The sequence below is a fragment of the Diabrotica virgifera genome, chromosome 1 (assembly GCF_917563875.1).
Source record: "Diabrotica virgifera virgifera chromosome 1, PGI_DIABVI_V3a".
NCBI lineage: Eukaryota > Metazoa > Arthropoda > Insecta > Coleoptera > Chrysomelidae > Diabrotica > Diabrotica virgifera.
The window spans coordinates 3,958,696-3,983,593 of NC_065443.1; the positions used below are offsets into that span (position 1 = coordinate 3,958,696).

Below are 24,898 nucleotides of genomic sequence, written 5' to 3' on the forward strand. Positions count from 1 at the left end.
TAATTTTAAAATATTTTGTATTTAAAATTTTAATTGAGCTAAAAAATCTTACATATCTTCAATAAATATTTTGAATGTGTTTCTTGATTTTTGAACAGGATGGTCTTTTTGATAAGTAGATGTTGAACAGTTTATTTATGCAGCTTGTCACTTCTGACGAAAGAGATGGTATACCTGGTAACCTAAAAAAACAAACAGTATACATTATTTATAATATATGATACGGGTAAAGTTAGGTAAATAGATTTTTGGATGAAGGTAAAAACGAAAATTTTCTGCCATGACTTGAACGGATTCATTTATGAAACATGAAATTGAAATTTAATAACTGAATGAAATTAAGGATTGTTTAAAAGTACAGAGTGATATCCAGTGCTGAACACGCTAATAACCGGCAAAATAGCTCAAAAGATGGAAAACATAATACATTGCGAAACAAAAAGAGATGAAACTAGTGGAGGTGTAAATTATCGTTGTAAACGTATTAATTAACAATACATTACATAGTTTCCCACCTTTAGACGTCTGTGACAGGAGTATTTTATAAAATTCTACTGTCACAGTGACAGTTGTCATACTCCTCTGATAGGTCTAAAGGTGGGAAACTATGTAATGTAATGTTATTTTAGACGTTTATAACGATAATTTCCACCTCCACTAGTTTCATCTCTTTTTGTTTCGCAATGTATTATGTTTTCCTTCTTTTGAGCTGTTTTGCCGGTTATTAGCGCGCTCATTACTGTATAATGCTAAGATTGCCTATATCAGTACTTTTATTCATAAAGCTTTTCTCTCTTAAGATGTGACACATTTCTAGGAAGAATATGTCTTATAGAAATTAGTTTCTGAAACTAAGGATTTAATGTTATCAAAATCAATTTGATTATTAAGAGTAAGGGAATGTGAGCTGAGGGCACAATAATTCTTATTGCATCTAATATCACGTTTATGGGAAATCATACGCCCTTTTATGTTTGTCTTTGTTTGACCAATATATTTCCAATGGCAGTATTTACTTGGCGTATTATAAATTACAATACATTTCTCCCAAACATAACAGTTTAAACATTTTCTTAAGTGTGTCAGTTAGATGTGGGAAATAAGGTAAGGAGCGGTATCTCTTAAAAGAACTTTTATTCTTTAAATAGTTTAATTGTAAGTAATATTAATTTGATTATTTTCGGAAATTTGTGCCGAGAAAATGATTTTGACCTTTGACTTGGAAGGTATATAAGGTGATTTAGTATGTAAGATATAGGTACTCACTCTCCCAAGATTCTAAATCTATCTAATATAGGACCATATAATACAAACAAAAGACCACCATCTTGCATATAGTGCATTTGCCATAATATTAAACCGAAAGCCCAAATATCAGATCTTTTAGAATATTCTTGACTTATTAAAACATTTGGTGGTATATGGTATCCTGATATCGGTGCGACCTGAAAATTATTTAAAAGATTTAGCTGATTTTAAAAATGGTATATATGGTATTTTTAAATATGGTATACAATTTGTACTTCAACGGTAAAGTGTAATAGGTGTTTATAAAAACAGCCTTTAATATAATTACCTCTTCTTTGTAGATTCCATCATGCCTAGTAATTTTGACAGCCAAACCAAAATCTCCAATTTTACACTGAAACTTTGAACTCACAAAAATATTTCTTAGTACCAGATCTCTGTGGACAATTTTATTTTTTTCCAAATATTCCATACCGGTTATAATGTCTATTATCATTACGTAAAGTACTTCTTCGGATACCTCTCTTTGCTAAAAACACAAAAATATATTTTTGATATAATAATTGAACAAAGAAGGCTTTATTTTGTTCTATTTACTGGCTCATTGCAGGGCCGGATTTAAGGGAGGGCAGGCTGGGCAGCTGCCCGAGGCCCCCACATTTCGGGGGCCCCCACAAAGTCCCAAACATAAGAGATTCATTTAAACATATATTGGCAGGAGATACAGGAACAATGTATGACAAGTATAAAATGAAGGAGCGAAGGAGTGATAATATTGCATTGTTCATGGTTATGTTTTTGACCTTCCACCGGGTGGGTGTATTGCTTCGTTTGTAAATTCTCATGAAGTGATGAGAAGAGAATTTTGTGATAGGAAACATGTAGATGCAGATAGTAGGCTTATGGATCACGAAATGTCTAAAGCACACGAAAGAATTGGGCGTATTGATACTGAAGTAGCAAAACAGACCGAAGAAATAAAGAATTATTGGAAAATGTTAACTCAAACACTAATTTTAGAAAAAAAAACCTATACAGAAGTAAAAACTTCAAATTGTATTTTGGTATAAAATCGTTTATTTAAAAACTATCTAAAAGTCATCCACATGGATTGCAAAACGTTTTCGTTCTGAACAGAACATCTTCAGTGCATTCCGCAAAGTAGTTGTAACTAGCACACCAATGAAGGTAACTTCATAATATATGGCTTACATTATAAATTTTGATAAAATATTGTGACTACAAGTCGATGTTACAAGATTAAATTATGTATGTGCCTAAAGAGCAACATGCTTCCCTGCTCGAAAAAACTAGGTACTTAAGGTACTTCGAGCAGGGAAGCATGTTGCTCTTTAGGCACATACATAATTTAATCTTGTAACATCGACTTGTAGTCACAATATTTTATCAAAATTTATAATGTAAGCCATATATTATGAAGTTACCACCTTCATTGGTGTGCTAGTTACAACTACTTTGCGGAATGCACTGAAGATGTTCTGTTCAGAACGAAAACGTTTTGCAATCCATGTGGATGACTGTTAGATAGTTTTTAAATAAACGATTTTATACCAAAATACAATTTGAAGTTTTTACCTCTGTATAGGTTTTTTTTAAACTATGGTATACAGCCAACTATTGGGATTTTCCCATTGATTTTACTAATTTTAGATTTATAAAGTTTATTTGTGAACGAGATTTAGCATTTCGCAGCGAAAAGGAGTTGTCGAGTTCATCACAGAATGAAAATTATTTGAAAATACTCCAGTTATTAGCTGAATATGATCAATTTTTGAAGCACCATATTTTAATAAATATTCAAATCCTGGAAGCGGACATGTCAACTATTTTTCATCAACCATATGTGAGGAAATTGTACATCTGATGGGTCAAAACGTATTAAATGAAGTAGTTTCAAGGATTAAGAAATCAAAATATTATTCAGTTCATACAAATCAATTAACTGTGACATTTCGTTACATAGAACGTTTCACTCCTGTTGAAAGGTTTACCATATTTTTGCCAAATCGCCGTCATAAAGCAGAAGATATATTTAATTATCTAATGACATTTTTGCAAGAACATGATATCGATCTGAAAAACTGCAGGAGACCGTTCTACGTTAATGCGTCAGATATCAATGGAAAATACAATGGTGTTCAGGCTGAAATGATAGAACAAAAAGGTACATATCCATACGTGGGTGCTCCGTGCTCGGTGTATCTGCTTAAATGGATACGGCATGCGCTCCCCTACATATAAACAGCAAACCGGTTAAATCACTGGTTGACGATCACCAACGTATCTACTATGTGGAGCTGCTACACCGAGCACGGAGCACCCACGTATGGATACCTACCTTAACATCTTGGAGTTGTGGATTCCTTGTGTCGCTCACTCTCTAAATTTAGTTTCAAAAGCTGCAATTGAGTGTTATCATGCATTAGCATAGCACCGCATTCTTTAATTTTTTAGAAGAACTAGCTTATAAGTATATATTTTTCACTTCCTCTACATATAGATACAACTTAACAGAATGTTTTAAAGCTGCATCTTAAAGCGACAGCAATACAGACCGTGCCAAAAATATTATTGTTCCTAAAAGAGCAAATACTACTAGATGGTCATCGAGGTGATGCCGCAAAAGAACTAGTTAAAGGTTATATTCAGATTAAAGGAGCAATATCCAAAATTTCGGAAGACTGTGAGCAACAATCTAAAACTCATTGCAAATGGTTTGTTGTACCTATAATCGAATGTGTTTACTGGAAACAGAGAGGATATTGACCTTAATTCAGGAGTGGCAGCACTTAGATCACTTATACAAATTTTACAGTCAAGACGTGACAATTTCGAAAGATATGAGAACATCGGGGAAGTTTAGAACTCAAAATTTTATCGGTATTATAGATTACGTATAAGTCAGAGGCTTTCTGCATAGGATTCCATCCATTCCAATTTTGGATTTTTACATCATTTTGGAAAATTGGAAAATTTAACTCTGAATGAAATTAAAGCTCACTCACTAAAGCTTACCAACATTTATAGCAATGATTTAGATGAAAACTTATGTGTCCATCTGGTACAGATTGTAAGATTCTTTAATTCATTTAAAGAGGAAATCAGCTCATCCAATATAAGCAAAGAATTTCAAATGTACCAACTGCTAAAAAAAAAAAGAATATGAATGATGCTTTTCCAAATGTTGAGGTGACACTTTGTTAATATTTAGGTCTGATGCTAACTAACTGCAGTGGTTAGAGATCATTCTTAAAATTTAAGTTAATTAAAAATCGACTTCGGTTTATGATGAGCCAAGAGTGTTAGACTCATCTCTCTTCAATGAGCATTGGCCACGATGTCTAAATGCAACTTATGTCCCACATAATCAAGAAATTTTTTAATTAAAATATCTCTTACAACTCCTGTTACAGCTCTTGTTAATTTTTATTATTTAAAATTATATTTATAAAAGTAGATCAATATTTTTTAATGGTAGGAGGTAGGGCCCCCACACCAATTCTGCCCAGAGGCCCCCATAGGCTTAAATCCGGCTCTGGCTCATTGTATAAATATTTTGAAGGAATGAAGATAAAAATATTGGAGACGATTACAAGAGATCAAAAGATAAAAATAGCAAACTATGAAGTTTGAAGTTGCTCAAGCAACAAAATTATTTTGAACAAACTGAATGTATCATGCCAGCCATCATGGAGCTACAACACTTTGCACAGACAACAAAAAACACACAAAATAATCAGAATTTGATGTCCTAAAGGCACAAACACCACTATTAGGCTTTTGAAGAAACATGTAAAAAAATATCTTTAATACTCATTTGAAGATGGTGTTATTGCTATAAATAAGTTGGTACCTTTGTATGCTCAAATAAATGTAAAAAGAAACACTTTGATATCTCTACGATCAGCAAGGGAAGATACAAGGACATAGGAATCAGGAAGAACGCGAATACCAGGATGATGAAGAATGTCAGGATGATAAACCAGAAGAACGATTGTTAAAGTTAGGTTATTTTCTTACTTCTAAACATCGATCTAGGCTTCCATATTCCATATACTCCATCACGATTTCCATTGGTTCTGTAATAAAAGAGATCATTTTGACGATATTTTTGTGATCCATCGGGCTTAAAATTATCGCCTCGGATTTTAGGTATTTCTCCTTTTTTGGTAAAGCACCTTTTACGATAACATCCATTCTAGGTCCACCACTTTCTCGAAGTTTTCCTAGATATATAACTCCAAAACCTCCTGCACCTGTAAAGTTAAAACATATTAAATAAGTAAAAAAGAAAAGAAAAGACTTACAATTGACTTACTATTTATTGAAGTTATATTTCTTTTGGCGAGATTGGGAAAATGTTAAGAGTAAATTTTTAGGATGCACGCGCACACAGACAGGAAAAAGCAACAGTCTGAAGTTAGTTGCTAAATTACATTACAGATTACAAAGATTTGATCATGGTAAGGTCAAAAACACCTTACCATCTGAAGTGTATGTTGTCAGCATGCAGAAAGGTAGGTTTGCCCCTAGTTGGCTTTTACCTTTCTCTATGTGTGAAGACAGAATTCAACTTAACAACCCACGTGCTTCGTGGAAGCTCATACAGGGTGAGTCATGAGGAACTGTACATACTCCTACCTCGTATAGAGGCCCCTATGGGGAATAACAAATGACCATTAAAAAGTGTCTGCTCCCATTGTTTAATAATATACAGGGCGAGTTTCGCATTTTGACAGAAATTTGTATTCGTCATAATTTTTGAACGGTCAGATCGATGTGTCTCTTATTTTGGTCAATCGTTACACTATTACCACCTAATCAACTGATTTAGTCAAACTAGAAAAAAATCAGGTCCGGCTTTAAAAAATTAGTTTGTTTTGTTCTTAGAAAAAATTTCACCCTGTATACGCTTTTTGAAAACTCTAATATGAATTTTACAAATTAGACAAATAGGCAATTAAAATGGCATATTTATTTTTTTCCGCACACAATTACTTAATTTTTTATAAAAAAATCAATTTGACTACGAATTAAAAGTTTGGGAAAGTGAACCATAGATTTAAAAAAATTAAGTTTTATTACAAAAATTAATTTTTTTGAACAAATATTTAATTTATGTTACCATCCAATCAACTTATTTATTGAAACTAGAGAAAAATCAGGCCCGGATTTAAAAAATTAGTTCGCTTTGGTCTTAAAAAAAATTCACCGTGTATACGCTTTTTGAAAACTTTAATATGAATTTTACAAATTAAACAAATAGGCAATTAAAATGGCATATTTATTTTTCCCCACACGATTACTTAATTTTTTATTAAAAAATCAAATTTGTCAAAATCGCAATTTTACCATAAAAATAAAAAAAATTAAACAACGTTTTTCTTAAAATTAAAAGTTTCACCATTTTTTTTTCTATAACACATCTAGATCTAAAACTCCCCATACACTTCTCTTTGGACTCTATAGTTTAACACAGACGTGATCAAATAGATAAATTTAAATTTTTTCACTTAATTTTTGCGATTTAACTTTGCAATTCACGAATCTGCACCTTTTATTTTTAAAAATTCATAACTTTTACGAGAAGAAGACTGAAAGTCTACAACAATTTTCATAGTCTTCACAATGGTAGGAGATATGTGCTGTAAAAATTTCAGAAAAAAAATATTAAAATTGAACAGAGTTGTAGCGAGTTACCGTGATTTCATTTTTTTTTTTCATTTTTAGGTTAAAATTCCGATTTTGACAAATTTTATTTTTTAATAAAAAATTAAGTAATCGTGTGGGGAAAAAAATAAATATAGACCAATCAAGTTAGTAAAAAATAAGCCGTTTTTCGACATAATTGAAAAGACGAGGTTTGACAGTTGAAATATGTAGTATGAGATATTACAAAAGGGCTACCATCTTGGGATTCATCAATTTTTTAGTGGAACAATTTTTAAATAAACGATCAAAACGTCAAACTTAGTTTTGTGCTCATAACTTAAAAACTTGTTTATTTAGAGATTTGACGTTTACAGGTAACTTTTTTAGAATAAAAAGATACATCGAATGAGATACGCTAAATGAAAATCGATTAATAAACAAAAAAGTTATTGCAAAACAGACGACAAAATCATTGTTTTTTAATATTGTTAATAACAATTTTACTGTTTATTAGAATATGTTTAAATATACCTAAACTTGAGGGCATTATGGTGTTTGAATGGTGTGCAAAAAATGGTCCAGATCTGTTTAATAGTTTTCGCAAAATTGAATTTGTTTATAAATTTTTTTGAAAAACGAGCTAATTTCTGAGGCTGGTCCAGTTAATATAGCTGAATGTATCTTAATAATCCGGAGCTCATTTCCTTCGTTAAGATGTATACTAACAGCCTATGAAAAAAAAAGTAAAAAAAATTACATATACGTACACAAAATTATTTGTTAATAAATAGCAGTTTTTAAGCTTATAAACAATTACAATAATTTCGTAGAAATTAGATCAAATTAAATGGCAATAAAAATACGGAAAGCTGGTTAAAATACACAACTTCTAAAAAAAATTTTAGGTCGTACGACCCTTGGGGTCTGAGATAGCCCCTTTTTTTGAAAAAATCACTGTTACGTTAATTAACAACACTAAGATCTGAAATTAACCAATATTTTATAAGAAAAGTCAAAGTTTTTAACAAAGTTTTTAGCAAGAAAAAATGTTAAAAATTGTTTAAACAGTAGTGTTATAAACAAAAGATATTTTGCGTTCCGACTAAAGTAAAAAATAGCGGGCGTAGTCGACTGACTGAATAGGGGCGCGTTGGCGACCGGCAGCAACTCCTAAAATTACGTTATACCGACCACAAAAATCAACTTTAAAGTGAATAACAAATTTTCGTCATTCCTTATGTTTTCGAGGTCTCCAAATCCGAATATGGAGTTTATTTTTTTCTAGAATTAGTGGAACATGTTCAAAAATCAAATTTTATGCCAAAACGCGATAAATCAATTTTGATGATTTTTCAATTTTAACTCACTGTATTTTTGGTCGCTGTAAATATTTCCTTTTGAAAATTTTACTGTACTATCTTTGAAGCAATTAGATAACAATGAGATTTGTCCAAAATGATTAAACACATTAAAAGAGAAGTTGTTAATTTTTAAATATTTTGTCGTCAGATTTCGTTAGTTTCATGCTTACTTAAAAAAGTTGAGTGACAAACTTTTAAGTTTATAATTTTAACTAACACAGAAATAAAATATAATTCATGAAGAAGTTTTCCAAAAAAATTTGATTTAAAATATGCAATAGGAAAAATGTTATGTGACTTTATAGACGAGCGGCACACTGGCACACCCCAAAAAAAGCTTATTTCTCGAGATACTGATACTAATTTTGGTAATACTTTATATTTTTGATGGTGCTGAAAACGAAAATTAGGGTTGTTTTGAAAAAATGCCCCTTTTTTTGAAAAAATTACTGTTACGTTAATTAACAACACTAAGATCTGAAATTAACCAATATTTTATAAGAAAAGTCAAAGTTTTTAACAAAGTTTTTAGCAAGAAAAAATGTTAAAAATTGTTAAAACGGTAGTGTTATAAACAAAAAGTATTTTGCGTTGCGACTAAAGTAAAAAAAAAATAATGGGCGTAGCCGAATGAGAATAAATTCGCGGACTACCATTCGCTAGCGCTAGACCGTTGCAGCCCATTTTTAACATTGATAGTATACCGGATTTGAAGCTTAATATTATATTTATATATTTTGGTAGAAACTTGCATTTTATGAATATTATTATCTTGCACATTTATTTAGTAAAATTATATTTTAAATAAATAAATTTAAAAAATGACAATAAAAAGGCCACTTAAAAAAGGTTTATACATCCCATTAGCTGCTTTGTTTTGGATAATTTTGCAATGAAAATAAGATAAACATTATTATTTTAATGTGGTACCATAGATAAAAAAAATAGTAAAGTTGGTACAGTAGAACCCGATTGGTAGGCATAGGCCATTTTTTATTCTCTATTTTGAATCCGTGTGTAGTCCAGGCTGTATCGTCGACCCCGTTAGGTAAATTATTCCGATTCTTATTTTTTGCACAAACTTACTCAAAAAAAATTTCCTTATAACAAATCCAAAGGGTACCAAGAGCTACCGCGGCCGGAAAATTGTTTAAACAATTTTTTCATTAGTTTTCTGTTAACTTAGTTGGGTGACAAACTGTTTAGTTTATAATTTTAATCAACGCAGCATTAAAACATAGGTCCTAATGAAGTTTTCTGGAAAATTTCAAGTCAAAATATGCAACGGAAAAAAGTTACGCGACCTTATAGACCAGTGGTACTCCCCAAAAAAAGAAAACGCTCATTTCTCGAGATATCAGCCACACTGTGGTGAATGGCTAATTTTGGTCTTACTTTATGTTTTTGATGGTGCTGAAAACGAAAATGAGTTTTATTTTGAATTTTAGATTTGGAAACATTGTCAAAATCGAAATTTGACCCTAAAAATAAAAAAAATGAAATCACGTTTTTCTTAAAATTAAAAGTTACACCACCTTTTTTCTATAAAACATTTTGTTCTCTGTACTCTAGATTTTAACATAAAATTAATTAAACAGCTAAATTTCAAATTTTGTCACTCAACTTTTGCGATTAAACTTTGCAATTCAAGAATCTGCACCTTTTACTTCAAACAATTTATAACTTTCTTTATAGCAAGACAGAAATATTGAAGCAGGTCCCATTGTCTTCAGAATGGTGAGAAATATATACTATAAAAATTTCAGAAAAAAATATTACAATGGAACTGAGTTGTAGCAAGTTAAACGCAAAAAACGTGATTTTTATTTTTAGGGTAAAGTTGCGATTTTGATAATGTTCCCCCACGTAAAATTCAAAACAACCCTAATTTTCGTTTTCAGCACCATCAAAAATATAAAGTACCTATTACCAAAATTAGTATCAGTATCTCGAGAAATAAGCTTTTTTTGGGGTGTGCCAGTGTGCCGCTCGCCTATAAAGTCACATAACATTTTTCCTATTGCATATTTTAAATTAAATTTTTTTGGAAAACTTTCTTTATTTCTGTGTTAGTTAAAATTATAAACTAAAAAGTTTGTCACTCAACTTTTTTAAGTACCTAAGCATGAAACTAACGAAATCTGACGACAAAATGTTTAAAAATTAACAACTTCTCTTTTAATGTGTTTAATCATTTTGGACAAATCTCATTGTTATCTAAATGCTTCAAACATAACACAGTAAAATTTTCAAAAGGAAATATTTTCAGCGACCAAAAATACAGTGAGTTAAAATTGAAAAATCATCAAAATTGATTTATCGCATTTTGGCATAAAATTTGATTTTTGAACATGTTCCACTAATTCTAGAAAAAAATAAACTCCATATTCGGATTCGGAGACCTCGAAAACATAAGGAATGACGAAAATTTGTTATTCACTTTTAAGTTGATTTTTGTGGTCGGTATAACGTAATTTTAGGAGTTGTTGCCGGTCGCCAACCGCGCCCACTATTCAGTCAGTCGACTACGCCCGCTATTTTTTACTTTAGTCGGAACGCAAAATATCTTTTGTTTATAACACTACTGTTTAAACAATTTTTAACATTTTTTCTTGCTAAAAACTTTGTTAAAAACTTTGACTTTTCTTATAAAATATTGGTTAATTTCAGATCTTAGTGTTGTTAATTAACGTAACAGTGATTTTTTCAAAAAAAAGGGGCTATCTCAGACCCCAAGGGTCGTACGACCTAAAATTTTTTTTTACAAGTTGTGTATTTTAACCAGCTTTCCGTATTTTTTATTGCCATTTAATTTGATCTAATGTCTACGAAATTATTGTAATTGTTTATAAGCTTAAAAATTGCTATTTATTAACAAATAATTTTGTGTACGTATATGTATTTTTTTAAATTTTTTTTTCATAGGCTGTTAGTATACATCTTAACGAAGGAAATGAGCCCCGGATTATTGAGATACATTCAGCCATATTAACTGGACCAGCCTCAGAAATTAGCTCGTTTTTCAAAAAATTTTATAAACAAATTCAATTTTGCGAAAACTATTTAACAGATCTGGACCATTTTTTGCACACCATTCAAACACCATAATGCCCTCAATTTTAGTTATATTAAAACATATTCTAATAAGCAATAAAATTGTTATTAACAATATTCAAAAACAGTGATTTTGTCTTCCGTTTTGCAATAACTTTTTTGTTTATTAACCGATTTTCATTTAGCGTATCTCATTCGATGTATCTTTTTTTCTGAAAAAGTTATCTGTGGACGTCAAATTTCTAAATAAACAAGTTTTTAAGTTATGAGCAAAAAAGTAAGTTTGACGTTTTGATTGTTTATTCAAAAAATTTTCCACTAAAAAATTGATGAATCCCAAGATGGTAGTCTTTTTGTAATATCTCATACTACACATTTCAACTGTCAAACCTCGTCTTTTCCGTTACAAAACGAACTAATTTTTTAAATCCGGGCCTGATTTTTTTTCTAGTTTGAATAAATCAGTTGATTGGGTGGTAACATAAATTAAATATTTTAAAAAAAAATTAATTTTTGTAATAAAAGTTAATTTTTTTAAATCTATGGTTCACTTTACCAAACTTTTAATAATTATTCATAGTCAAATTTGATTTTTTTATAAAAAAAAATTAAGTAATCGTGTGGGGAAAAAATAAATATGCCATATTAATTGCCTATTTGTCTAATTTGTAAAATTTATATCGGAGTTTTCAAAAAGCGTATACAGGGTGAAATTTTTTCTAAGTCCCAAACGAACTAATTTTTTAAAGCCGGACCTGATTTTTTTCTGGTTTAAATAAATCAGTTGATTGGGTGGTAACATAAATTAAATATTTGTTTAAAAAAAATTAATTTTTGTAATAAAAGTTATTTTTTTTAAATCTATGGTTCACTTTACCAAACTTTTAATTCATAGTCAAATTTGATTTTTTTATAAAAAATTAAGTAATCGTGTGGGGAAAAAATAAAAATGCCATTTTAGTTGTCTATTTGTCTAATTTGTAAAATTCATATAAGAGTTTTCAAAAAGCGTATACAGGGTGAAATTTTTTCTAAGACCCAAACGAACTAATTTTTTAAAGCCGGACCTGATTTTTTCTAGTTTGACTAAATCAGTTGATTGGGTGATAATAGTGTAACGATTGACCAAAATAAGAATCACATCGATCTGACCGTTCAAAAATTATGACGAATACAAATTTCTGTCAAAATGCGAAACTCGCCCTGTATATTATTAAACAATGGGAGCAGACACTTTTTAATGGTCATTTGTTATTCCCCATAGGAGCCTCTATACGAGGTAGGAGTATGTACAGTTCCTCATGAATCACCCTGTATAATGCCTTAGGGTAGATCCTTAGTAATTTCATCCATTGTCAGGATTTAGCATTTAATATTTTAATGTAAGACATTTAGACGACATTTTAAGTGTTTTAACCCATGTATTTTTGGTGGCTTAGCATGTAGAACTTGCAAAGAACACTGATGATGCTCTCTTTGGAGCGAAAACATTCTGTATTGTATTTGTAGCCCTTTTTTTGGGGTTTTTAAAATAAATATATCTTTTACGCAGAAGATTTTTCTTCAATTTTTCTCCAAGACTAATAGACTCCTTAAGAGGAAAATGGGAGAAGGTTGGGATATCTCATTCTTCCAACTAACATAACGTTCTAATAAATTTCAGAACCCATTCTCTACTTGCAACGGCAACTATAAAACATATTCTTATTTCGTCACTCAAATTAACGGTTGAGGAATATATTCCTTTTAAGAGGCAACAGTAGCGATCAACAGGTAGCAACAAACGCGGTCCAAGATTGCGGCTGTAATTTTGAATATTTTGTCGAGATATTTGGCACACATATTCGTTATATAATAAAGAATGGCGGGACAGAGCCCAATTTGAGAAATATGTTTATTAGTATGTGGAAATTACTCTATAACTATATAAAATATTGCAAAAAAGAGGCCTGTACCGCCATTAAGAAGAACAAAAAAATAAACTTCTGTTCTGTTATCTGCATAGGGATTACGAACACTCGATACGAATCGTATCCATAGAGGTATATATTAACATAGAGTGAGCCTACCTTCCGCGCTTCCTGACGACACGATCTCATGGACTGGTTTGCGGCATCTCTTTCTAACACATTGTATCGAGAAACTAAAATGCCGTTAAGTGTGAATGTAGGCACGGAAGGGGAGGACAACTGTAGCAGCTTCACTATGCGTAAGAGTGAAACAGCACTAATCTAAATAAAAAAGATGGTGGCGTCACTTCGCTCTGAATGACACACTGTCTACGCATTTGTTTTACCCTAGCGCCGTAGAGTGTTCGTAATTCCTATTTAGATAACAGAACAGAAATCTGACGCAGGTTTGTCAAAATGACAGTGACACTTTCTCTTTATTGACAACCAGTTATTTAAATATAATACATATATTCGATTTCTTGTTAGAGATAAAAATTTTAACTAGGTCCAGGTCCAATATGACACAAAATCTAGGCATGGGATAAAAAAGTTTATTTGAAGAAAGTTTATTTTTTTGTTTTTCTTAATGGCGGTACAGGCTCCTTTTTTTAATATTGTATTTAATTACAGAGTAATTTACACATTCTAATATATTTCTCAAATTCAAAAATATTCAAAATTACAGGCGCAATCTTGTTTGGCGTCAATCAGGCGTTTGTTGCTACCTGTTGATCGCTACTGTTGAATCTTAATATTAAATATGAAAAAATTTAATATTCGGATCAACTTACCACATTGCCGCTTTTCCGTTATTTTGTATTTTCTATTGATGAGTTTAAGAAGCTCCTTTGGTAACAGATGTTCTGAAAATGGTATAGTAATAACAAAGAATTAATTTTCGTTTTTCTTGCTATTTATCTAAGTCTATAAAGAACACACAGTTGCCAATAATTGTTACTTACCAGATAATATTTTTGATACAAACGAGAGCTCACATTTATCATCTCCAATATCCTCAAGATATTGTGAAAATGTACTTAATAGTTCCCTAAAACCAAAAAAAATGGAAACTATAGAGATTTATTCTATTTCTAAAAAAATGGTTAATAGGAAAGAAAAATATAAACCAGCTCTACACTTTCGCGAAATTCTTCGACGAAGTACTAGGAAAAGTTGTCCGAAGTGCATCTCTACACACTTGTTTAACTTCGAGGAACACATTCGCGCGGGGAGAAACTAACTTGACCCGGTCGCAAAAACCGACACAGAATGGAAGTAGCCCGAGGCGAAGCAAAGTCGCATGAAGTACCTCTCTACACTCTCGTGTTCGCTGAACTTAAAATGAAAATAATGTAAACAAAAGCGGCACTCTTCACCTTTAACGACGTTCTACACCTTCGTTGCGGGGTATGCCTCTCAGAGGAAAGGGGGGAAACTTATATGCGAGCGAAAGTTGGTAACAATGCATTTATAGCATAATACTCAAATCATATGTTTCACTATTGAATACTTTATAAAAATAAATTATAATAAACTACGGAATTTACGTAATAAGTTACGGAATTAATTATAATAAATAAACTAAAAATAAATGGTACGGTAAACAATCCTTATTTTTTAATATGTTATTCCTTACAAAAAAACCTTTAATTTAAGCACAAATAATTAAAAATCGTAAATTTGGGTCAAAAGTTATTAACTTTTTAAGAATTCCCGTAAGAGACCATGTTAAAACTTAACTTTGACCCTTAATAGTAATTAAACGGCACGGTAATAGTAGATTATACCACGAGTCAATAATGATGGCTATTATTCCCGAGGAATATTTACGAACCGAGCCGCGTTAGCGGCGAGGGAGTAACATTCCGAGGGAATGAGAGCCATTATTGCGAGTAGTATACTCTACTTTATCTACGACAAATTAATTAATTTAAGATTTTTAATGAACAACTTTATTTGTTAAAAACATTAAAATTAGTAATAGTACAATTAATAAACTGAATTGGTTGAGAATCATCATTAACTTAAGTAGAGTTTTTAATACAAATATTTGGGATCTCGATTGCTGTAGAACAAGAAGATGGTACATTACTGTTTATCTCTTTAGCGATAGTATCTGCTGTAGTTGCCTTGTTTCTCATAGACTGATCAATGTATCCTTCAGCTACCTGTGTTGACTTCCAGCCCCCATGACGCTTTAATCCAGTTAAATCGCCTCCTCCATCAATATACAGAGTGGCAGATGATCTGCGATTTGCGATAACAATGGCCGGTATAACTTTGAGGATTTGGCAAGTTTAAATATTTGGCAATCTGCCTACCAATATCTGCAAATTTGTTCTTTCCTATACGTTGTATTGTACATTTAGATTTTTGATAATTTAGAAAGAATGAATTTATTTTCACATGTGACGGACGGAGATCGATGTATTTCTTCACAATATTGTAAAACGTACTGTTTATGGTAAATTTTCGTACAATTTTGGTTTTAGACTTGGGGATTGTTATTAATAAATCTGTTTGGAGATCCTTCACGTCTTGTATATTCATTTGATAAAGTTCGTTTGAGCGGCATGCACCCATAATTCCAATGATCAATATTACCTGAAGCAAATAAGCATATGAGTTTTTGAATAAATCAAATTAAATATGTATATTTACCTTATGTAAAAGATAGATTTCATCAGGAGCTTTGTCAATAAATTTCCTAATTTGCTCTGGGGTTAGAGTGGAAGACTTTTTTGCTTGAAATCCTTCCGATTTTCTCTTTAGAAACGCTCTTAGTTTGCCGTATTTTTCCAGATCAACGTCATTGTTTATTCTCAACATAGATTTAATCATTGAATAGAATGACCATAATGAAGACGGTTTATATGTTGCACTTAATTCAGCGAAATAGGCCAGCAGAACATTTTCGGAAAATGATTTCGCGTTGTTTCGAACACGCCATTCGTTGAAGGTTGCGTACGTTTTATTATAAATGGATTTCGATGTTTCAGGTATTAAGGTAGATGCTGTTGCTGTAGCTAGTTCTACAATTTCTGGTGGTGTACAATTAAAAGATTCTTCATTTTCGTCCATCTCAACACAAACTGTCAAAAATACTATTCGTTTGACAGTGACACTTTTTGAGGTTGATTATTTTGTTTCCGTGGTGAATTTTGTGATTGTTGTGCCAGAGGGATTAATAGCTATTAATCCCGCATTATTAATCCCTAAGGGATTATTATATGGCATTATATTGCAAACACCACAAGTATAATACATATATTATGTATCAGTCGTAGATAAAACAATTTTAAAAAAATCAAATTTTAGTTTTTTGAAGTAAACTATAACATACTAAAATTTCATGCAAATCCTTAATTCTTTGCCGAAAGTGTAGAACGTCGTTAAAACGCATCTTGATTTTTGTCGATAGGAAACTCTGATTAAAAGATATTGAAGTTTAACCGTCGATTTGATACAAATTTTATTTAAAACATTGATTCCGCGCGCCAAACTGTTACTCAAAATCGTTGGTCGCTTCAAGCATTGTTTCTGAGAAAACTGTTCATTCTACAAAAAAGTACTAATAAATATTTTAGGTTGATCTGTGTCCACTGAACTGGCAAGAACCACACGTTCTATTTGAGCAGGGAACCATATTGCCCTTTGAGCACTATTAACATAATATAATCTTTTAATATCGACTTGCAGTCGCTATATTTATCATAATATTAACATGTAAATCATATATCTCGATGTTACTAATTTTAATAGTGTGCTAGTTTCATCTACTAAGCAGAACGCACTGAAGATGATCTGATCTAGATCGAAAAAGTATTGCGAATCCTTTTGGATGACAGTTTAATAGTTTTTTAATAAACTTGTTATATCATTATACAAACGAAGTTTTTTACCTCTGTTTGATTTTTTAATTATGGTACACAGCCAGCTACTTAAACCGGGAGATATTAACAGAAGTTCAACCACGATTTTCTAAGTCCTGCCCTTTGCAATACTGGAAGGTTAGAGAAGGTACTTACAATTTGTGGAAAAATCCACGGGTTTCCTGTGACATTTTCTTGTGAAAATTAGATTTTCCATGAGAAAAAAAATTGGGAGTTGCGATGAATTTTTAAGTCCTGCCATATCCATAGAATAACAGGATACTATCTATTTTATGAAGAAAATTTTTTGGGCAGGACGGTTGCAAAAGGACTAAGGGAGTATACAGATATACAAACATGTAATGAAAATAATGAAATTTTCATAATTTTCTAAGTCCTGCCAACTTAATAAATTAATCATATTTATTTCAAAATGTCCAAAAAAATGTTGGCATGACGTCACCTAATGTTTAACTGCACTTGTTTCTTGGAAAATTCTGTATAAAATGTTCACTCTGGTTCCGTGATTTTCTAAGTCATAAAATAAATTTTGTTATAAAATAAATAATTTCAGTAGACATTATTCAAAATAGCAGGTTGTTTACTTACACCTTTTTTACTATATATAGTTAAAAAATTTGTAAGAAAATTCGTGGAAAATTACACGATTTTCTAAGTCATGCCATTTCGCACATATCTCAAGAAGGTTATTATAAATCTATTTTCAAAGAGGCAGGATGGTTGTATAGTTATTTCGTATAAAAAAATTAAATTGTGTGTCTGTAAAATTTTTTCAGGGTGTTATACAATCATATTCATATCAGCACAATTTTCTGAGTCATACCATGTCGAGTATGCTTAAAAAACACTAATTTAAAACCGTTTACAACTTGGCAGGATAACCGCAACGATGAATAATACAAAAAATTAATTTGTATATCATTAAAACAATCGAATCCTATTAAATATTATTTTCCTGAATAATGTCTCGGAATTTTTACATACTTTTCAAGTCTAATAGCAAACTGTAACATCTTTATTTTAAGTGATTAGGTCATATTTTTATCTAAGTAAACGCAATAAAAGTAAATAAACAATTTTTAGAATTTATTGGTTATAGTAGGGAATTTACCTACCCATTATATTATACAGGGTGTCCAGAAGCTCTCATAACAAACGAAAACCGGAGATTCCTCAGATAATTTTAAGAAAATTTAACTCAATTCACCTAGTTCAAAAATGCTTCCGTGGAAAGCTAGAGCTCTTTAAAGATGGCGTCTTGTAATTCATCATCGTCATAATTCAACCCGGATCTATCCAATGCTGGATATAGGCCTCCCTCAGACTTCTCCATGCATTTATGTCCTGTGCTGTCTGCATCGACCTCTACTTCGATATGCTTCGTCTAGAAGAAGCATATCGAAGTCTTGTAATTAGTTTCTTTAAAATAGCTGCAGAACGCTTTTATTTGGAAAAATGAAAACTGGTACACTTATTTATCTTCCAGAGGTCAATTGTCAAATGTCAATTATCAATCGTCAATTTTTAGTACCGGTCATAGGGGTCCGTTTTGGGTACGGAAACGGATATTTTATCGAATAACTTTTCTGTCTAACTTTTAAGCATTTCTGACACTGGATTATTAAATTCTGGGATAGTTTTGTACTAAAAGGTACTTTTGCTTTAACTCAGAAGAATACGCAGTGTTCTAGAAAAATCGATTTGAAAAATTTTTCGTTTTTTGATTTTTTGAGTTTAAAAGAATTTAGAAAAATTATATTTAGGAAAACGAAAACTGCTACGTTTATTTCTCTTCCAGAGATGAATCGATTTTATCAATTGTGAATTTCTAGTACTGGTCATAGGCATCCGTCTTGGGTAGATCAACGGATATTTTATCTCATAACTTATTGGTCTTTAAATTTTTAGACATTTTTGAGAGTAGAGTATTAAATTATGAGGTATTCCAGTACTAAAAGTTACTCTTGCTTTAAGTCGGCAAATACACCGCTTTTTTTTAATTTAAAAAAAAAATTTCAAATTCAACAAACGAAAAATTTTAAAATGGATTTTTCCAGAAAACCGTGCATCCTACTGACTTAAAGCAGGAGTACCGTTTAGTACTAGAATAAATCTAGTGTCAAAAATACCTAAAAGGTAGATTTTACTATTATAAATATGCTAGTTTTATTTTGTTTCTCCGTAAGACAAAAATTTGTTAAGATATGGCTGTTCAAAATTTGCATACACTCGTGATTAGTGACCCATTCAAGCTTTCTCAATTTAAACCCTTTCAAAAATAAACAATTTAAACCGGTGAGACTGACAGATCATATAAAAAATAGATAGGTAGGTAAATTGTTTGTAAAGCGATAGCAATTAATTTCATTTGGGGAGCTAAACACGGCGATATTTTCATGATGTTTTACAAAAAAAGGGGGCCAACTTTTTTTTGAGCGTAACTCGCTTATTTTTAATGCTAAAACTTTTGTTTAGAAATTAAAACAAAGCTTTTTATAAACACTTTAAAAAAGTTGAAATGGGTTTTTCCCGAAAAGTGCTTAATTTTTCGGTGATTTCACCTTGAAATATTCGATTTGGAATTAGACGAATAAGAACGTATTTTTCATGAGCTACAACTTTGTTTTTATTTGATTGATAGACTTTACTGGTACACCATTTTTTGGGGTTTTTTATAAGCTACACTTTTGCTAAGGATATTTTTTTCGATAAAATATTTACTTTTTGAGTTATTTGCGAAAAACCGTCTGAAAACGTAGTTTTTTTGTCTAAAAATCAACATTTTCAATGGCAAATAACTCGGAAAAGTATTGACTTAAGTAAAAAACTCTATAGAACAAAAGTTGCTTAAAATCTTAAAATTTATCCATTTCCGGTCTTATCTTGAACGTATGTTTTTTCACCCCCGAGAAGGGGTGACTGTCACCCCCCAAGTAAAAGCAACCAACGGCACAATTTCAACTTTGAAGTGGATGGTAAGTAGAACCTAAATCCAAATTTTCATGCAATTCGGAGTTGCCCCTGAAAATTACACGGTATCGCCGAATTTCCCGTTCATTTACTGGGCTATAAGGTTACAGTTGAGTTGTAATTTCAATATTTTATATACGCTATAATATTCCACAGGGTGTTCCAAACTTTGAGGAAAAAACACACTATCATTGTTACACCCGGTATACAAGGACATCTGTTTAAGAACAATATTATTACATCGATATTATTGAAGAATAAAACTATAACATATTAAAAAAATCACGAAAATCGGACAACAGGTTTAGGAAATACAAGACATCAAAAATGTCCCATTTTTAAGGTGGTGCGTTAATTTTGGCGCTTAGTGTAATTTCTTGAATCAAGGTAGAGACATATAGAGGAATAAAGCCAACTCGACAAAAGAATAAGGGTGAAGAGAATACTGATTAACAACTTTTGCATACGTACCTTTTTAGCTGGTTGGAGTCGTTGCAAATATTTAATATTTTTTGCATGATCAATACAGAGTCCTTATCCGTCTTCATAGGTTCAGTTTTTTCAACTTGTTCAAGATCTTTCATCCCCGCTTCATCCTTTCCTTGGTGTGGTTCTTCCACCCTTTTAGAAATAAGATCATGTTGGTAATCTAGTTCGTTAGAGGTCTTAAGTTTATTGTTTTCTCTATCAATAATTTGATTATTCGTGATACCAGATTGTGAAACGTCACTTTGCTGGTTTACCAATTTTTCCCTTGGAAAAGGACCTTCTTGTGTATTCATTTTCATCTTATCTTCATCTATAATCTGCGTACGTATGACGTTACACTGGGACACCGTATTTTGCCGATTTACCGATTTGGTTTTCTACAAATAAAATGATAAAATTAAGAAGAAAACTCATAAAAGTATCCACCCTAAGGGGTGGAGTGAGAAGTCGTGTTTGGTGGCATTCGATAGATTTTTAACAAATATTAAACAAGTGCTTTTCAGCTTTCGATCCGATGTTTGTTTCGAGAAATATTTGACCGTCCCCTTACTTATGACACACCCTGTATATCAAAACACCGAAATAAAACGTGACAAACTGTTCTTCGTTTTATCTTAAAATCTGTTTATGACTTCTCTCAAAAATGTCTTCTACTTTATTCACAAAATTATAAAGATAAGATAAAAGAGACAACAATTTAGAAAATCAATTGTTTGGAAATAGGTAAAAAATATTCATTGTATTAAGTCAATATATTTTGAGGGATTTACAAAGGAAAATATGAATACACATGCAACTGAATCACAACAAGCGAGGCTCGGTATGGGTGTCCATATGCAAGTATATCGGTGCTTCAAAATAAAACATATTTCACAAATGAATGATGGAGAATGTTTACCATTATATTATGTGCTCACCAAACTAGGTGAAAGCAAAAAAACCAAAAGATTTTGGGTTATTAAATACCGCTTAAGGAGTAGGCGCAAAATCTGGGTTCAATGCTATTTAAATGCATTTTTTTTCGACTCGTGAGAAAACTAATGAATATTTTTGAAAAATTTAAACGTAGAATGAAATATTACATTATTAGCGAGGGCCGAAAGTCCCTGAAAACTTCTATAAGGTTTATTTTAATAAGTTACAGGGGCGAAAATAAAAGAGAAAATTTAGTGTGATTTTTAATTTCAAATATTTCATTCAAAAGAAAGTTTTTGGTTTCTTCTAAGGGACTTTCAGGCATCGGTAATAATGTTATCTTTTATTCTGCGTTTAAATTTTTCAAAAATATTTATTAGTTTTCTCAGTATTCGAAAAAAATTAATGCATTTAAATAGCATTGGACCAAGATTTTGTCTTTGATCATTGTTTGAATACCTCCTTACTAGAATATTTTTCAGGTAAACGAATAACTACCTATAGGTAGGTATACATAGAATATCCAATACACCAGCAAAACTGATTAAACTAGCGAAAATGACAATGAAAAACCCTCTAGCAGAAGCCATAACAGACGAGGGGAATCCAGAAATATCAATATAGAAATAGGAGTTCCACAAGGTGACAGCCTGTCTGCAACACTATTTAACAAAGCACTGGATCCATCGATTAAAAAAAACTGAAATCAACAATTGCTGGAGACCAAAAGTGCTTTTAAAAAATCAGGTCAGAGAAGATAACAGAATGAAGATACCTAGCAGAAGAACTAAAATAGAAAATAAAAAGGAATGTAGCTTAATCACCAATCGGCCGACATCACACAGCAATGTCAAAAATCTGTGAAGGGGGTCAAAAAGAGAACAAGAAAACAAAGAAGATGCGGAGTGATCACACGCGAAAAACGGATATAAATAAATATAAATGCCAAGTGCTTACAGCACTTTTCGCAGGGACTGAAGCAGGGAGATGGGTTGGCCCCAACATTGTTTAACCTGGCACTGGAGTACCGAACGGTTCAACTGGCCGCTTATGCCGATGATATTAATATTATGAGTAGGCAATCAAAGTCACCGATGTGGTACAAAAATCATTAAAATTGAAATGGGAATACGCTGGACATGTAGCTAGGAGCGATCTAAACAAATGGCACAGAACAATTCTAATCTGGAAACCATACCAATATAAAAGACCCAGAGGCAGACCTCCTATGAGATGGACAGATGATCTGAAACGAACTGCCGGGAAAAATTGGCTACAAGTAGCGTACAACAAAAAACAATGGAAAGGAAGATTTGAAAAGGCTTATGTTCAGATGTGGACGTGAATGGCTAGACGAAGAAGAAGAATCAACAGGAGCACAGGAAACATACGCAGAGTTGAAAACGCAAACGCAAAGGCTAGATCTGGAAATTAACACAGAAAAAATAAAAATAATAATACAGACGAGAAGAAATCTAGTCTCAAAAAACATTATACATGAAGATGACATTGAAACGGTTGGAAAGTTTACATACCTGGGAATAGAAATAAGTATATGCCGACGCATCAGAAGATGGAGAAATACGGAAGAGAATAACGCATGCAAACAGAGCTTATTATGCCCTCTCTCATACAGGCGCGGATCCAATGGGGTCAATTGCCCCCTCCTTGAGACTTCGCCTGGTGTCGCCTTTTTTTAAGAAAGAGATAATTACGATTGAAAATAAATAGTGAGTTTTGTGTCCTGTTGACAACTGAATAACGAAATGAAACATAAAACAGAATTCCTTCTCCAAAGTACGTGTTCTCGGTCTTACTGTATGGTGTCGAGTCTTGGACTGTGCATAAAATCGATCTACTTACCTAAATCGTCTTGAAGCTTTCGAAATGTGGTTCTATAGAAGAATTTTAAAAGTATCTTGGGTGAAGAAGATTCAAAACTCCACAATAATATAACGTCTCAGCAAGACTACTGAGCTTATAGAAGGCATCAAGAAGAGAAAAGTGGAGTATTCTGGACATGTAATGAGAAGTTTTAAATAGGTTGCTACAAAATATTATGAAAGTGAAAATAGAAGGCAAACGCAGTCCAGGACGAAAAAGCACTCCGTGGTTGATTTATGGTGGCAGTGAATAAAATTAAGATAGCTATGATAGTAACCAACGTTCTGAAAGGACGTGGTACATGAAGAAAAATAAGGTAACAGCCCATACCGAAAAAGAATCCTGCGTACGCGAGTGACGAGAAAATTTTTATTTCATTGCCCCCTCCTTGCAAGGTTGCTGGATCCGCCGTTGCTCTCATATATTTCGGTATAAAAGTGTTCACTGAAATACAAAGATGAGCGAAATGGGACGTTTCGATGCCGCCGGTTCATCGCCGGCCGTTTCGATGCCGCCGGTTCATCGCCAGTCCATTTCATCGCCGTCATATCTCGCATTTCCTAGAATTCCTAATTAATACTAAAAATAACTAATAATTGTAACTGTCGAAAATTCGGAAATATATCAGATAGCGATTAATTGACTGACGATGAATCGGCCGGCATCGAACTGGCGGCATCGAAACGGCGGCGATGAAACGTCCTAGATCCAAAGATGAGGATCTATAAAACCTTAATTCGACCAATATCATGCTATGTCAGTAAAGCATGGGTTCTGAAAGAAACATCCAATAACAAACTCGACACATTCGAAAGGAGAACATTAGGACCTGTGAGGGAAAACTCACAAAAATTTTATCAACTTTATAAGGAATCACCCCTATCAAACTTCATTAGAATACAAAGATTGCAATGGACCGGACATGTGATAAGAATGGAAGAGGATAGGCTACTAAAAAGAGCACTGAACGCTAGAATGCAGGGAAAGAGACGGGTTGGAAAGCCAAGAAAGCGGTGGGAAGATGCAGTAAACAGCGACTCACAAACTCTTTTAGGAGTCCGTGTATGGAGAAGAGCAGCCACAGACAAGCAAGGGTGGAGGCAAAAAACAAAGGAGGCCAAGGCTCAATTTGGGCTGTAGTGCCATAGGAGAAGAAGTGATTACAAAAATTAGAACGAATCGAAACTGATTGATTTAGTAATGAAAGCTAAATGCATGAAATGGTGTAAAAATAAAGTAATAAATATAAGAATATTTAGAGAAAATAAAAAGGAAATTTAAATCTAATCAAATAATATCTTACCAGACGACGTTTGTTGTTCTTTGGAGCCATCTCATCTATGGGTCTATGGGGCTACACACTAAAACAATTTTTTATATATTTATGTAGACAAAGTTTATCAATTATGCACTAGGTACCTATGTAGATGTAGATTCCCTATTTATATACGAGTATATA

The 24,898-nt window shown here is 32.1% G+C and overlaps 1 protein-coding gene across 1 annotated transcript; it reads right to left on the reverse strand.

Annotated features, from left to right (window-relative positions):
• LOC114335449 (tyrosine-protein kinase SYK) lies at positions 1–24,898 on the reverse strand. Its single transcript, XM_028285689.2, has 8 exons — positions 24,743–24,898; positions 20,623–21,017; positions 14,251–14,336; positions 14,080–14,151; positions 5,290–5,525; positions 1,577–1,777; positions 1,267–1,445; positions 1–182 (listed from the first exon to the last, which is right to left on the reverse strand). The coding sequence occupies exons 1-8, from the start codon at positions 24,770–24,772 to the stop codon at positions 59–61; spliced, it is 1,323 nt and encodes a 440-aa protein (XP_028141490.2). The 5' UTR covers positions 24,773–24,898; the 3' UTR covers positions 1–58.

Excerpts from the sequence above, each read along its gene's own strand:
- LOC114335449 (XM_028285689.2), bottom strand. The coding sequence starts at position 24,772 with ATGGCTCCAAAGAACAACAAACGTCGTCTG. Across the intron at positions 21,018-24,742 it reads AGAACAACAAACGTCGTCTG|AAAACCAAATCGGTAAATCG; the intron begins GTAAGATATTAT and ends TTTTATTTGTAG. Across the intron at positions 5,526-14,079 it reads AACGGAAAAGCGGCAATGTG|GTGCAGGAGGTTTTGGAGTT; the intron begins GTAAGTTGATCC and ends TTAACTTTACAG.